At 63.7% G+C, this 14,237-nt stretch overlaps 3 protein-coding genes across 5 annotated transcripts; 2 read left to right on the top strand and 1 right to left on the bottom strand.

Annotated features, from left to right (window-relative positions):
- Positions 1–59: 59 nt before the first annotated feature.
- LOC309887561 (calsenilin-like) lies at positions 60–4,151 on the bottom strand (the record flags this gene model as incomplete). Its single annotated transcript, XM_082779358.1, has 8 exons — positions 3,193–4,151; positions 1,582–1,706; positions 1,435–1,504; positions 1,271–1,341; positions 710–817; positions 438–542; positions 302–364; positions 60–107 (listed from the first exon to the last, which is right to left on the bottom strand). Exons 1-8 carry the CDS (start codon positions 3,623–3,625, stop codon positions 60–62), a joined length of 1,023 nt encoding a protein of 340 aa, XP_082635484.1. The 5' UTR covers positions 3,626–4,151.
- A 906-nt stretch (positions 4,152–5,057) lies between these two features.
- On the top strand, positions 5,058–6,192 carry COX5B (cytochrome c oxidase subunit 5B). The gene is made up of 4 exons (XM_082779682.1): positions 5,058–5,216; positions 5,345–5,418; positions 5,704–5,803; positions 5,919–6,192. Exons 1-4 carry the CDS (start codon positions 5,123–5,125, stop codon positions 6,029–6,031), a joined length of 381 nt encoding a protein of 126 aa, XP_082635808.1. The 5' UTR covers positions 5,058–5,122; the 3' UTR covers positions 6,032–6,192.
- A 1,027-nt stretch (positions 6,193–7,219) lies between these two features.
- On the top strand, positions 7,220–13,348 carry PURB (purine rich element binding protein B; the record flags this gene model as incomplete). Of its 3 annotated transcripts, none has more annotated exons than XM_082779448.1 (2): positions 7,220–10,988; positions 11,383–13,348. In XM_082779448.1, one exon carries the CDS (start codon positions 7,220–7,222, stop codon positions 8,273–8,275), a length of 1,056 nt encoding a protein of 351 aa, XP_082635574.1. In that variant the 3' UTR covers positions 8,276–10,988; positions 11,383–13,348. The 3 variants fall into 3 exon arrangements, with proteins under 3 accessions (XP_082635574.1, XP_082635572.1, XP_082635573.1); XM_082779446.1 differs by having other exon boundaries at positions 11,118–13,347; XM_082779447.1 differs by having other exon boundaries at positions 11,083–13,347.
- Between the last annotated feature and the right edge of the window lie 889 nt (positions 13,349–14,237).

Genomic DNA, 14,237 nt, shown 5'->3' with positions numbered 1-14,237 from the left:
TCGTGTTGTGTCTTGAAGGGGTCAAAACCGATCCTCCCCTGCGCCCCGCGGCAGCGGCTCTAGATGGTGTTCTCGAAGATCTGCATGGAGCTCATGATGTCCTCATCCTGCAAGGGGCGAGAGGGACAGGTCACAGCCCCCAGGCCCCCTGCTGGGACCTGCGCTTTTGTGTCCCCCCCCCCAGAGACCTAAAGGGTGCAGCCTCCTCTCCCCCCAAACCCATAGGGACGTTCCTTTGGAGGGGACGAGGCCAGGGGGTGAGGAGGAGGAGGTGGCACTGAAGCCCCCCCAGGTGCCCCACCTGCTGGCACGTCTCCAGGAACTCCTCGAAGGTCACCACGCCGTCCCCGTTCCTGTCCATCTTCTGTAAGGGAAGAGCTCAGCGGGGGCCGTCCCCGTCCCTGTCGGCAGCGTGCCGGGGGAGAGGCCAGGCTCACCTGGAAGAAGAGCTCCACGTGCTCGGCGGGCGCGCTGTCCCTCAGGGCGGGCAGGGTGCAGCGCCCCATCATGTCGTAGATGGACTTCATTATCTCCAGCATCTCCTGGGGAGGGCACAGAGCGGGGCCGGGGTGACAAAAACCTCCCCAATCCCCCCCCATGCTCCTTCCCAAGGAGGCCACCTCCATCCCCAGCCCCGTCTCCCTCAGTTTTGTCCCTCTCTGGATGGGTGCCACCACCCCCGCCGCCCCCTCCTCGTCCCCCGGGGCACCTCCTTGGTGATGAAGCCGTCCTTATTAATGTCGTAGAGGTTGAAAGCCCAGTTCAGCTTCTCCTGCACCGTCCCCCGCAGCAAAACGGAGAGGCCACCGACGAAATCCTGCCCGAGGGACAGTGGCCGTGAGCGGTCCCCACACCGGGACACGTCCCACCCGCAGTGACCCCCTTCCAGACCCCACAAAAGGCTCCGCAGCGCGGCCATCGACCGCGGGGACTTCTCCTATCGATCCCGCTGCTATTCTGGCTCCTATCTATTTTTAATTGCCTGGGATGCACCAGCCGCTGCCGCAGGCTCCCCGCAGCCCCCCGGCACCTGCTGGCAACGGGGCTGCAGATTTTCGGGGGGCACCACCGTTTGGACCGGCTGATCCCGACCGTGCAAAGCCTCGCCGAGCCCCTGCCCGAGCATCCCTCCTCACACGGCCCTCCCCGGGACTCCTATCTGATGAATCACGCTGCTGGGCACGCTCGCATCGAGCCCAGCATCCTCAGCACCGCCAAGGGTGGTGGCACCGGCGTCCCCCTGCGGCACTGGTGTCCCCCCACTGCTCACCTCGAAGCAGAGCGCCCCGCTGCCGTCGGCGTCGAAGGCGGTGAACAAGAAGTGAGCGTAGGCGCTGGCATCTGCGGAGGGGAGACAGGGGAAGTGGGGGTGTGGGAGCACCCCGTTGTTTTTTTTTTGAGGGGGTGACGCCACCCCGGGGTGCACCCACTCACCGCCCTGCGGGAAGAATTGCGCGTAGATGAGCGTGAAGGTCTCCTCGTCCACCCGGCCACTGGGGCACTCCTGGGGGGGCAGAAGGGGCACCAGGTGAGCCCCACGGGGCTGCGGCCGCTCCCTGAGACCCTTCCCTGGGCACTCACGCTCTTGAAGCCGCGGTAGAGGGACTGCAGCTCCTTTTTGGTGAACTTGGTCTGCGCCTGCAGCTGCTCCAGCCCCTCGGGTTGGTGCCGCACGGCCGAGAGCTCCAGGTCGCCGTCGCTGCTGTCTGCGGGGACGTGCGGGGCTGAGCGGGGCCCCCCCAGCTTTGGGGGTGAGCGCCAGGACCCCTGTGGTCCCCAGGGAGGGGATGTGATGGCGAGAGCATCGCGGCACCCCGCACCTTACCTGCCTGGACCTGGCTGTGCTCGGGAACAAACCTGGAATCCCCCAAACCTGGCAAAACCCGGCAGCTCTCCCCGTTGCGATGAGGAACTCACCCAGGGCGGCTCCATCGGCTGCTAGCTCCAGGTTTCACCGCCCGGGTGAGGAAACGGCTCCGTCAGCGCTTGGAGGGCTTCCCAGGAGCTGCTGGACTGTGCCTGCTCCGGCAGCGTGATCCCGGAGCACCCCAAAGCATCCTGGAGCATCCCTGGGCATCCCAGAGCATCCCGGAGCATCTCCGAGCATCCTGCAGCCTCCCCAGGCATCCCAAAGCATCTTGGAGCTTCTCAGAGCATCCCCACGTGTCCCAGACCATCTCGGAGCATCCCAGAGGATCCCAGAACATCCCAAACCACCCCGGGGCATCCCAAACCATCCCAAACCACCCCGGAGCATCCCAAACCATCCCGGAGCATCCCCTGCCCAGGCTCCCACCCGCACCGCGTCCGCCTCTCACGTCCCTCTCCCCCCTCCCCGGCTCTCTGCGCCGTCCGTGCTGCCGGAAGGTAATTAATAAATGATGCCTCGTTAATGTTTCCAGCCCGGGAAGCCCCCGCAGAGCCGTTCGATGCTGAGTGGAGTCAGCAGGAACTTCGGGATGGGGAAGGTGGGATGGGGTTGGGGAGAGCCCCGGTCATGCCGCGTGTCCCCAGACTGGGGGGGGACACCCTGGGGACCCCAAATGGGCTGCACTGGGGTTTACTGGGCTGCCGGGCTGGGGTTGGGGTGTAGAGGGGCGGTGTGGAGCCCCCTGTCCTCCTGGCTGGGGTGGGATCGGACTTGGGAGTCCTCAGAGAGACATTTTAGAGAGGTTCGAGGGGTCAGTGCGGGATTGGGGATCCTCAGCACCCCATCTCAGGGGGATTTTAGGGGACCCTGCAGATTTGATGGTCCCCAATCTGCCATCTTGGGGGGTTTCAGGGGTCAAGGTGGGCTTGGGAGGTCCCCAGCACCCCATCTTGGGCAGGCTTGGGAATCTGAGGGGGCTTCCCCAGCACCCAGCCTCATGGGCTATAGGTTAGTACGGGCTCAGAGCTCCCCAGCACCCCATTTGGGAGGGTTTTGCGGGGCGGTGTGTGCTCAGAGCCCCCCAGCAGCCCATTTTGGGGTGCTCAAGGGGAGACCAGGGCCGCAGCATGCTCAACGGGGCTCTGACGTGGTGGTGAAGGACACCCCAAAACCTTCGGGGTTCACCACGGAGGTTCCCGGAGAGGCACCCACACCACCAGCAGCCCCTCCACGAGGAGCATCCCCGGGGTCACGTCCCCACCGTGGGCACCCCAAAACCAAACCACGTCCAACCCCAGCCTGGGGAGGGGGCCGGGGGTTACCTTCGGCGGAGATGGGCTCCAGGATGCCGAACTGCTTGAGGACGGCGATGAAGAGGAGGATGACCACGGCCACGGCGCACAGCTCCATGCCCTGCATGGCCATGCTGGGCCGGGGGCACCCCGGGGTGGCGGCGGCAGCGGCGGCGCCTTCGGGTGCTGCGGCGGGGCCGTCCCCTGCCCTCCGCCCCCCCGGCCCTGCCCTCCTCCCTTGGCACGCACCCACGCCTTCGGACACGGTGCTCGCCCTTTTTTCCAACAGTCTCTCGCTTTTTCCAATACTTTCTCCCTTTTCCCCAATACTATCTCCTTTTTTTCCTATACTTTCTCCTTTTTTTCCCAATAATTTCTCTTTTTCTCTAATAGTTTCCCCTTTTTCCCAATACTTCCCCCTTTTTTTTCCAATAGCTTCTCTTTTTTCCCAATACTTTCTCATTTTTTTCCAATAGTTTCTCTTTTTTTTCCAGTAATTCCTATTTTTTCCTGTAATTTCTCATTATTTTCCAATATTTTATCATTCTCTCAATAGTTTCTCATTTTTTTCCCAATAGCTTCTCCTTTTTTCCCAATAGCTTCTCCTTTTATCCATTACTTTCTCCTTTTTTCCTCGTTCTTTTTCCAATAACTTCCCCTTTTTCCCAATGCTTTCTCTTCCTTCCAACACTTTCTCATTATTTCCCATGTTTTCTCCCTGTTTCCAACGTTTTCTCCTTTTTGCCAGCAATTTCTCCTTTTTTTTCCCCAATAGCTCCTCGTTTTGTCTATCTTTCCACCTTTTCCCCCATATTTTCTCTTTATTTTTTCCCCATATTTTCTCTATTTTTATTCTTTCCCAATATTTCCTCTTTTTTTTTTTTTTTTTTTTTTTTTTTCTGCATTTTCTCATTTTTCCAATACTTTCTCCTTTCTTCCTTCGAAACACAGCTGGGGGGCAAAATGGGTGCTTCCTGTCTCCCCCCACACATCACCCATGGGTGTCCCCTTTGCCTTGACATCCCCCCCCCCCATTAAAAACACACCAAAAAAAAGGTTCCTTTACCCCCCCAGCAGACGGAGGCGGGCAGTAATTACCCCCCAGCAGGGTAATTAACAGCCCCCCCTCACAGCCCGGTGGCTGCCAGCAGGCATCGATCCCCGCCTGCAATATTAACGAGGGCGAGCCATTACCGCCGCTCCCGCGGGTGCGATGAGCGCAGCCCGTGCTCAGCAGAGCATGGCCGCCCCCGCTGCGGGGCCAGGGCTTCGTGCCCCCATGGGACCCCCAAGGATGAAGGGGGAGCCAACTTGGCAAGCACCAAGTTGCCAACACGCAATTAGCGCGGCGAGGGCTAACGAGCCCTGATGGGGGAGCGATGGGGATGAGTAAGCAGCGCAGGGAGCGGCCGCTGGCACTGGGCCTGGGCTGTGCTGGGGGGGGCACTGAGTTATGGGGGGAAACTGAGTTATGGGGAAACTGAGACATGGGGAAACTGAGACATGGGGAAACAGGCACGGTGTGTTTGTGGGGACTTTGGCTGTGTCTGTCCATCTGTCCAGCACCAGGACCATGCCACCACGTCACTGGGGTTATGGGGACCTGTCCCTATGGTTGCGGGCCAGCCACGATGTCCCCATGGCCCTGGGGACGCGTCCCCACCGCCATGGGGCCTGGCCTCAAGCAGCCCCATGGCCGCCCTCACCCGCACAGGGCCCGTTGCTAAGGCCAGGCCCCGTTGCTAGGGGCGTGGCCTCACACGGAGGGCGTGGCCAGTTGCTAGGGGGCGTGACCAGTTGTTAGGGGGCGAGGCCTCGATCTCAAGGGCGTGTCCGGACACTGAGGGCGGGGCTCGTTGCCCCGGGCAACTCGCGCCCTGCGGCCACTTCCGCCGCGCCGCCACTTCCGCTTCCGCCGCCGCCTCCGGAAGTGCCGGGTGCCGCCGCTGTCGCCGCCGCCATGGCCTCAAGGTTACTGCGGGTGAGCGCGGCCCTGCGCCTCCTGCCCGCCGCCACCGCCCGCGCCGCGCCCGTCCGGCACCTCGCCACGCCCGGTGAGCGGGGACGGGGAGGGAACCGGGCAGGGAACGGGCACCGGGAACGGGGAGCGGGAACGGGAACCGGGGGGGGTGCGGGGGGGAGGCCGCGGGTTCCCGGTCTGACGGCGCCGCCCCTCCCGCAGGAGGCCTCGCCAGCGACCAGGAGCAGGCGACGGGGCTGGAGCGGAAAGTGCTGGAGGCCATGAACAAGGGGCTGGTGAGTGGGGGGCGGGGCGGGACCGGGACCGGGGGGGGGGGGGGAGGGGGGGATGGGAGAGGCCGGTTTGGGGGGGCTGGGAAAGGAGCGGGGGGGCCGGGCCCGGTGTGGGGGGGGCTCGGGGGGAGGGATCAGAGCGGGGGGCACCGTGATGAGGGGCGGGGGAGGGGGGCGGAGTGCCTGGGGGGGGCTCAAGGGCTGGGGGCTCACCCTCTGTGCCCCTCCCCCATTTTCTGTCCCCTCCCCCCTCTTTGTGCTCCCCCCATCTCTGTCCCTCCCCCCCAGGACCCCTACAGCATGTTCCGGCCCAAGCGCTACGCGGGGACCAAGGAGGACCCCAACCTCGTGCCCTCCATCGGCGACAAGCGCATCGTGGGCTGCGTCTGTAAGCACCCCCCCCTTCCTCACCCCCTTGCCCCCTCCCCCTTTCCTCGTGCCCTTGTCCCCGTCCCTCTGTCCCTGTCCGTCCATCCCAGCTGCTTTCTGTTTCCCCCCCCCAGGTGAAGAGGACAACAGCTGTGTCATCTGGTTCTGGCTGCACAAGGGGGAGGCTCAGCGCTGCCCCTCCTGCGGCGCCCACTACAAGCTGATCCCCCACGAGCTGCCCCACTGAGGGTCCGGCCCAGGGGGGGCCACACCGGACCCGGCTCAGCACCCTGAGGACCCCCCCCATCTCCAGCACCCATCTGGAGTTTTCGGAGCCGCGCCGTGCCGCTGCGGCGCTCGTTGTGTTGTTTGTGTTCCCCCCTCGTATAAAAACGAGTTGTGTGTGGAGACCTGGCCCTGGCGGTTCTGTACTGGGGAGGTGGGGGCAGCACCCATGGGTGCGGTGCTGGAGGGTGCTGCAAGGCGGTGGGGTGGGGGCACTGAGGGGGTGTTGCTCACCCTTGGGTGCTCCCCTTGCGAGGGGGATGGCGGGAAGGGCACTCTCTGGTGCTGGTTGCCAGAGAGGTGACACTTGGGGTTGTGGGGGGGTGACAGCGCCGTGTCACTGTCCCCAGACTCCCAGGAATGCGTCCCTGCAGCCGTTATTTCACCAGGGCGGCTCCTGCCCTTGGCAGAGGCGCTTCCCAGGGGTGGGTTTCCTCCAGCAGCCCCCCAGGGAGGATGGAGGTGAGGCTGCTGCATGCTCTACAGGGGTCACCGCGCTGTGCCCCAGTGCCGTGCCGCCCCTCCCAGCCTCCAGAAGGGGCCAAGGACAGCGAGGAGCTGCGGGGGCTGCCGGGGGGGGTCCCCATGGCCCCGGTGCCCCCCCTGCCACCGACCCCGGGAGCGGGGCCTCCCCCGGCCTCCCCCTGGCCACAGGTTTGGGCCCCAAGGGTGGGGGTGGTGCAGGCCCAGGGGCTCCCAGCCCCCTCCCCCACCCTGCTGGGCTCCCCCCCAGACGCTGCGCTCCCTGTCCGTGACGTCACGCGCGCCGCCGATGACGTCACGTTGCTTTGACGCAGCGCGGCGCCGCGTCCTCCAATGGGAGCCGCCGCCGGGCGTGATTGACAGCGGGGAGGCGGGCGGGACGAGCGGGGCGGTGACGTCACGCGCGGGCCTCAGGGCGGAGCCGGGGGCGGGGCAGTGGGCGTGGCCTCGCGCTGGGGGGCGTGGCCTCTCGGCGGCAGAGGGCGCGCGGGGACGCGGCGGGCGGAGCCGCTCCCCCCCCCCCTCTTCCCCCCCCAACGGCCCCACGTGGGGCGCGGCGGAGTGCGGCGGTGACGTCACCCCTGTCGCAGAGGGGCGGGGCCGCGCGCCGGAAGCGGGGCGGGCGGCGCGCGCGGAAGGAAGGGCGGGCGCGGGGCGGGCGGCCAAGATGGCGGACGGCGACAGCGGCAGCGAGCGCGGCGGCAGCGGCAGCGGCAGCGGCGGGGGGGGCGGCGGGGGAGGCTTCGCGGCGCCCCGGGGAGGCGGCGGAGGAGGGAGCGGGGCCGGCGGCGGCGGCGGAGGAGGCGGCGGAGGCGGCGGCGGGGCCGGCCCCGAGCAGGAGACGCAGGAGCTGGCGTCGAAGCGGCTGGACATCCAGAACAAGCGCTTCTACCTGGACGTGAAGCAGAACGCCAAGGGGCGCTTCCTGAAGATCGCCGAGGTGGGCGCCGGGGGCTCCAAGAGCCGCCTGACGCTGTCCATGGCCGTGGCCGCCGAGTTCCGCGACTACCTGGGCGACTTCATCGAGCACTACGCGCAGCTGGGGCCCTCCAGCCCCGAGCAGCTGGCGCAGGCCGCCGGCCCCGGCGGCGACGAGGGCGGCGGGCCCGGGCCGCGGCGGGCCCTGAAGAGCGAGTTCCTGGTGCGGGAGAACCGCAAGTACTACCTGGACCTGAAGGAGAACCAGCGCGGGCGCTTCCTCCGCATCCGCCAGACCGTCAACCGCGGCCCCGGCGGGCCCGGCGGCTTCCCCGGCGGCCCCCCCGGGCTGCAGAGCGGGCAGACCATCGCGCTGCCCGCCCAGGGGCTGATCGAGTTCCGCGACGCCCTGGCCAAGCTGATCGACGACTACGGGGGCGAGGAGGACGAGCTGGGCGGCCCCGGGGGCGGCGGGCCGGGCGGCGGGGGGCTCTACGGGGAGCTGCCCGAGGGCACCTCCATCACCGTGGACTCCAAGCGCTTCTTCTTCGACGTGGGCTGCAACAAGTACGGCGTCTTCCTGCGGGTGAGCGAGGTGAAGCCGTCCTACCGCAACGCCATCACCGTCCCCTACAAGGCCTGGGCCAAGTTCGGCGGCGCCTTCTGCCGCTACGCCGAGGAGATGCGCGACATCCAGGAGCGCCAGCGGGACAAGCTCTACGACCGCCGCGCCGGGCCCCCCGGTCCCGGCAGCGGCAGCGGCGCTGGCGACGACTCCGACGGCGACGACGTGGACGACGACTGAGCCCCCCGCCGCCAGCGCCCGCCGGCCTCCCCCCTCCTCTTCCCTCCCTGCCCTCCCCGGACCCCCCTTCCCCTCCTCGCCGCGACGGGGAGAAGGGGGCCCCGAGCCCGCCTCCGAGTCCCCCTCCCTGGCCCCCGGCTCTGCCACCGGCGAGAGGAGAGAGAAACCGGCCCGACCGCAGCCACCGACCGCCTCCCTCCCTCCTCCGCGCACGCCCCGACCCGCGCCACCGGGACGAGCCACCGGCGTCCCCCCGGGGACAAGCGCCCGGCCCCCCCCCCTCCTCCCTTCATCCCCCCCCCCCCGCCTGCTGCAGCCCGAGGACTCCGCGCTTTTTTGGGGCCGGGGGTGCCCGGATCCTCTCTCCTCTCCCGTCCCGCCCCGACCCCCTCTGCCCGTGTCGGCGTCGTGCCCCCCGCCACCACCGAAACCAGCAGCCCGGCGCCCCCCGGGGAGCCGCCGCACGCCGGCTGGGGGGGAGCGAAGGAGCCGGCGAGCTTTCGGCAGCCAGATGCCATGCGGGGGGGCCGTCTCTGGACCAACGTCCATTGTCTCTTATTTTTTTCTTCTTTTTTTTTTTTTTTTTTTTCCTCCCCCCTTTGCGGAATCGTTTTGTTTTCTGGGATGCGAACTGCTAAACTCCAGGCGCCTGAACTGGAACCCGTAACTGAGCTAGTGCAAAGCTGGCAGGTTTCTGAAGATAAAGGAACACTTCTCCTGTTCTGATTTTTTTTTTTTTTTGGATTATTATTATTTTTTCCCCCCCTCCTCCCTTCTTTTTAACATGGGGGTTGCAAAGAGAGGTAGGCTAGAGAAAAAAGCAGGCACAAAGCACAAGGCAAGCTCGACGGATCGGCTGCTGCTCGCTGGAGATCTTCCCCTCCTCTCCAAATAAGGTGGGCTCGAGCGAGCGCCGGGTTGGCAGCGGGAAGGCCAGGCAGGATTCCCCGGGCGGCCGCGAGCGGGGCCGCCGCCGTCGGATGAATTTTTCCAAGCCCTGGCTCGGCCGGGAGGACCGGCGGCCAGGAGGAGCGCCCGGCGCCGCGCGCGGGACTCGGAGGCCTCGGCGGGCACGCGCCCGCGCGACGCCGGCGACCTCAGGTGCAGAAACCCAACCCGTTGGTCTTCGCCCGCGGATTTTTAACACGAACTCGATGCGTTTCCTCAGTACCTCACGCCGTGCGAGCGGCGGGGCCGGCGCCGGCCGGCTCGTTAGCGCGACGCAACCTGTGGGAGCTCCGACGAGCGCTGGGACCGCGCACCCCGGCGGCCGGGGCGTTGGATTTTTATTTTTTTCTCTTTTTTCTCTCTCTCTTTTTTTTTTTTTTAACCACCTCGCCGTTTTCACCAGAGACTGGCTCCTGCCAACAACTCGTCCAGCTGCTCCGGAATAAAAGTGGGGTCCTTTCAGCGATCACCTCTGTTATTAAATGGATTTTCACTCTCAAATGGTCTTTTTTTTTAGCTGATCGGGTCAGTCCTGCCCCTCCAGAAAGGTATTTTTTTAGCCACATTATCCTAGTAACTTTGAACTGAATGGGGAGCCCGCTGTTCATTCCAAAGTTTCAGGTATCATTGTGTGACACCTTCTAGAGTCTCTAGGACTTTTTAATTTTTTCCTCTCATGATTTTTTTAATTTTTTTTTTTCTCTTTTTGGAAACTGTGCATGCCTGCCCTCTGAGCTGCCTTGTTAATTTATTGTTGCGAACCCTTCTGCTGGCGTCCCCCTCTCCGCGCTCTCTGTTCGCTCCGTATTTATTGGAAGGCGAGGAACGGCCCCGCAGCGACTCCCCACGCGGCCGGCCGGGGGGGCACCGGCTCCGTCCCCCGCCCCGAGCCACGGGGACAGCCCCACGCGGCCGCCCGCCACCACCTCTCGCCGCCCTCCCGTTGTCCGTAGGTCTTTTTAAGGGATTTTTAACGAGAACTTATTATTTTTTTTTTCCTTTTCCTTCCGTTTTCCCCCGTTTTTTAATTCTTCTCCGTCGCAAAGAACTCGGTTTCCTAAAATCCTAACGGGAGCAATAGTATTTCTCGATGTCCGAATCACATCCGTACACTTGTACTGTATTTTGTACTGTAAGGCAGCTGTTTCCAGTAATGTCCTGCTGTATTTACCGATGTGTTTTGTTCACACGCGTTCAGTTCTTTGCCGCGGAGAACGCAGCGCCGCGGGCCGGCGGCGAGGAGGAGGAGGAGGAGGACGAAGGCGGCCCCGGCCCCGCTCGCCGCCCAGGACGCCGGCTCCGCGCGCAGACCAGCATCTCGTCCCCTCGCTTCGGTGGTGATGGACTTTCTGTTGCTCAGCTGCTGTGAGCCAGTTCGGTTCTTGCAAAGATGCAGGCGGTACCTCTCCTTTTGAAGAGGATTATATATATATATATATAAATATATATATTCTTTTTTTTCTTTTTTTTTTTTTTTTTTTTTTGGCTGAAATTGCAGTAACTAGCCTTACCTTTCTACTCTGTGGTAGCGGCGCGGGCTTCGCGGGCCCGGCTACGCTGTCGATAGCTGCCTAGGAAAACACGTGGAAGAGGCAAAGAGGCAAAGATCACGTCCGCCAAAAAAAAAAAAAATGTCCAACCCACTGCCGCAGACGGCGTTCGCTTTGGCAACCAGAAACCTTTCTCCCGCCGGCGCCAGGCCGGCCGAGCGATGTATCTATGTACAGAAACCTTCCGCAGCTCCATTTGACCTTCCAGCACACAGGTGAGAAGAGCAGAGCGCGTCGGGGGAAGAAATCTCGCAGCAAAAAAAAAAAAAAAAAAAAAAAAGGAAAAACAAAACGATTAACAGAAATTAGTTTTTTTTTATTTTTATTTTTTATAACCCTGCCAGCGGCCGGCGAGAGCGATTTTCGGAGAGGTGGGCGGGTGAGGAGGTGCTCCTCGCGGTGGGCTTCGGCGGTCGCTTCGTGCTCCGGGAGCTCGATCCCAAAATCGCCCCCGTGGCGGGCGGGTCGGCCGGTGGCTGTGCGATGTGTGCACCTGTAGGGGTGCGCGCAGGAGGCTGGGGGTTGTTTCTTTTTTCCTTTACGGTTTGGATTCGGTAGAAAACGGGCAAAATGTTGTTTGTGTTTTCTTTTAATGTTTTATGCCGGAAGGGGGAAATCCCAAATGGTTGGAGCTTCCAGATTTCTGTTGCCCCAGAAGGGACGGTTTGAGAGCGCAACTCTATCAGAGCATCTGCTGTACAAAAGGCAATGTAAATCTTGTATAGCACCCCAAAAAAAACTTCGTGTAAATACCCGAGACATCTGGGCCGATCGCCCGGAGCCTGAGGCGGCCGCAGAGGGGTCCCCGCGGGGATCACCCCCCAAAAAAAACAAAACAAACCCAACCCCGCGGCTCCACTACAGTCAAAACTGCTTCAATTTCCCCGCTCCCTCTTGAGAGAAAAGGAAAAACCACGGAGCGTCCCTGCCGTGCTCCCGGCCGGGCGCACGAGGCCGGTGGCCGCCGTCCCCACGCCGAGCGGCCCGCGGGACGACTCGCGAGGACGGAGCTCTCCGGAGAGGGGCGGTTCCTCTCGTTGGCGAAAGCCTCGCCAACTTCTTTTAGAAAAGAAAAAAAAAAAAAAAAGAAAAAAGAAAAAAAAAAAAAGAACCGTGAGCGAGTGATGACGGTACTTCAGATGCACAAAGGAATCTCTCAGCAGATATTCGCCCGAGGAGCGCGGCCTCGGCTCGCGCCGCGGGGCCGGGAGCGGTTTCCCACGCGGGGTTCCAACGGGAGCGCCAGGCGTGCCGCGAGGACGAGGCGGCGGGAGGAAGGCTCCCTCCTCCTCCTCCCGGAGCTGGATGTTTGCTCGGGGTTTGTGTTGCTGGAAGCTCCCGTCCGGCTTCCCAGCTGCTGGGGAGCGGCGCTCGGGAAGGCACCCGCTCGGACGGACGGGAGCGGAGAGCCGGGACAGAGGGGGACAGAGGGCGGCGGGCTCGCGGTCCCCGCCGAGCTCCCCCCGCGCCCGGGGCAGCGCGGTTTCGGGGAGCTGGCGGTGCTGCTGGTGGCCGCGAGGCTCGAGGCCGCGTTACCGGCCTCAAAAATGCGTCGGGAGGCACGAGGCCACCAGAAGGGACGACCGCGGGTCTGTCCTGCACGGGGAGCGCTCTCGTCCCCGGGGCAGAGCTGAGGAGGTGAAACATCGGCGCAGGGCGAGGCAGAGCCTCGGCGAGAGCTGGAGGCTGAAAGAGAGAGAGAAAAGAGAGAGGCACCAGGGCCGGGCCTGGCTTCCGCAATATCTGCTGAGAGCCCAAAACGTTCACCCCGAAGTACCTTGACGAAAAGAAGAAAGTTTTATTCCTCTTATTTTTTTAATGAAAGAAAAAAAAAAATAAAAGCAAACCATGCACTTTACGCGGCCCAGCGCGGGGGCTGCCGGCGCCCGGAGGGGCCCCGTCCCCCTCTCCCACGGCAGCGGGGCCGATTCTCATTCCCTTCCTCTGCGGCCGGTGGGGCGGCTTCGGGAGGCGCCGGGGAGCGGCCGGCGGTTGCCGAAGGCAGGTCCTGGATTTACCACTAGCAAAGATGACGCCCGACGTGACGAACTCCTCATGCTAGCGAGCACTCCTTACCGTAGCAGATTTTTGCAAATGGAGTTTTACAGTCTATATTTAAAGAATTGTATGTTTGTAACAAATAAAAAAGTATGCGGAAAAGTGAATGAAAAACCCACCCGGCCCCGGTCTCGCTCTTTTTTCTTTTTTTTTTTTGGGGGGGGGGGTGTTGGGGGTCGGTGTGGGGGGCTTCTGATTGCTGTGGGATCCCCCCGAATCGCTGTTGGGGCCCTGGTGCTGGTGGAAGCGCCCCGAGGGCCACCTCGTCCCCCAGTTGGGCTCTGGGGACAGCGCAGCCCCTTGGGGGGCCCCCCTGAGGCGTGGGGACAGCTGGGGTGGGCTGCGGGGGGGGCATCGCGTGCAGCTGGCGGGCGCAAGTGCGAGAAATCGCCCCCGTCGAGGGAGGGGGAGGGCAGAAAGGGTTTGGTGCAAAGCTCGGTGCATACGTGTGGCACGTGCGGGTGCCCACGGCTGTGTTCCCCCCCCTGTTTTCGCCCCCCCCCCCCCCTCCCAAGCAGCGCTGCAGCCCACGCCGGGCCCGCACGCGGTGACGCAGGCGCCGCAGCCCGCGCCGCATTTAGCTCTGCGGCTCCCTGCGGGCGCGGGCTCATCTGAGGACACGGGCGGCAGCCGCCTGCGCACTGCGAGCCGTGGCCGTCGCCGCCGCCGCCACCACCGCACGCAGCCCCTGGGCTCGGGGACCTGGCGTGACCCCATCCCCAGAGCCGGATCCGTGCTGCTGCCTCGTAAAAACGAAGCGGTTGGCGCTCCCCCCGGGTGCCAGCTGCTGCGGTGGGGGCCGGGGGAAGGCTGAGGGGGCTGAGGGGGGCTGCAGTGAGCCCCAGGGACAGCTGCGGGGGCTGCAGGCGCCGGCAGCAGTTGTTGCCTGCGGGGCAGGTGCAGGCAGTGGGGTTGGGGGGGGCAGATCCACTGTTGAGCCCCCCCCAACACCCCAAAAGTGCTGTGGGTGCATTAATAGGCACGGTGCTTGGTGCTGGGGGGGTTGGTGGGGAAATGAGGCATCAGGGGGCCTCTCCTCCTCCTCCTCCTCCTCCTCCTCCCCCTCTTCCTCCCCAGCCCACACTCCCCTACCTCTCCTCCATCGCCTCCTCCCTGGCAGTGTCCGTGCCACGCATCCTGAGGCAGCAGCCGGGGCGCCCCCTGTTGTGAGGGCAGGTCTGGCTCCGCAGCTCCTTCCATGTTTTTTTATTTTTTTTTTTCATCTCTTTCCATTTTTCTTTTTTTTCCCCTTTGTAGAGTTCACAGCCACGGCCAGCCCAACGCAGAGCTCCTCTGCAAAAGGGCCTTGTGCTGTGCTCCCAGCGCAGCTTCCCTGATTTCTGTCCCAATCCCTGCTCACTAAAATCCAAATTTCCTCCCCAAAATTCCCCTCCCCGCCTCTCGGT

This window comes from Aythya marila (genome assembly GCF_965140915.1).
Source record: "Aythya marila genome assembly, chromosome: 26".
Taxonomy (NCBI): Eukaryota; Metazoa; Chordata; class Aves; order Anseriformes; family Anatidae; genus Aythya; species Aythya marila.
This window is presented reverse-complemented; position numbering and strand designations above follow the sequence as displayed.

Bases quoted from the DNA above. Each gene is read 5' to 3' on its own strand.
- COX5B (XM_082779682.1), top strand. From the start codon at position 5,123: ATGGCCTCAAGGTTACTGCGGGTGAGCGCGGCCCTGCGCCTCCTGCCC. The intron at 5,217-5,344 runs GTGAGCGGGGAC...CCCCTCCCGCAG, and splicing joins CCGGCACCTCGCCACGCCCG to GAGGCCTCGCCAGCGACCAG. The intron at 5,804-5,918 runs GTAAGCACCCCC...TCCCCCCCCCAG, and splicing joins GCGCATCGTGGGCTGCGTCT to GTGAAGAGGACAACAGCTGT.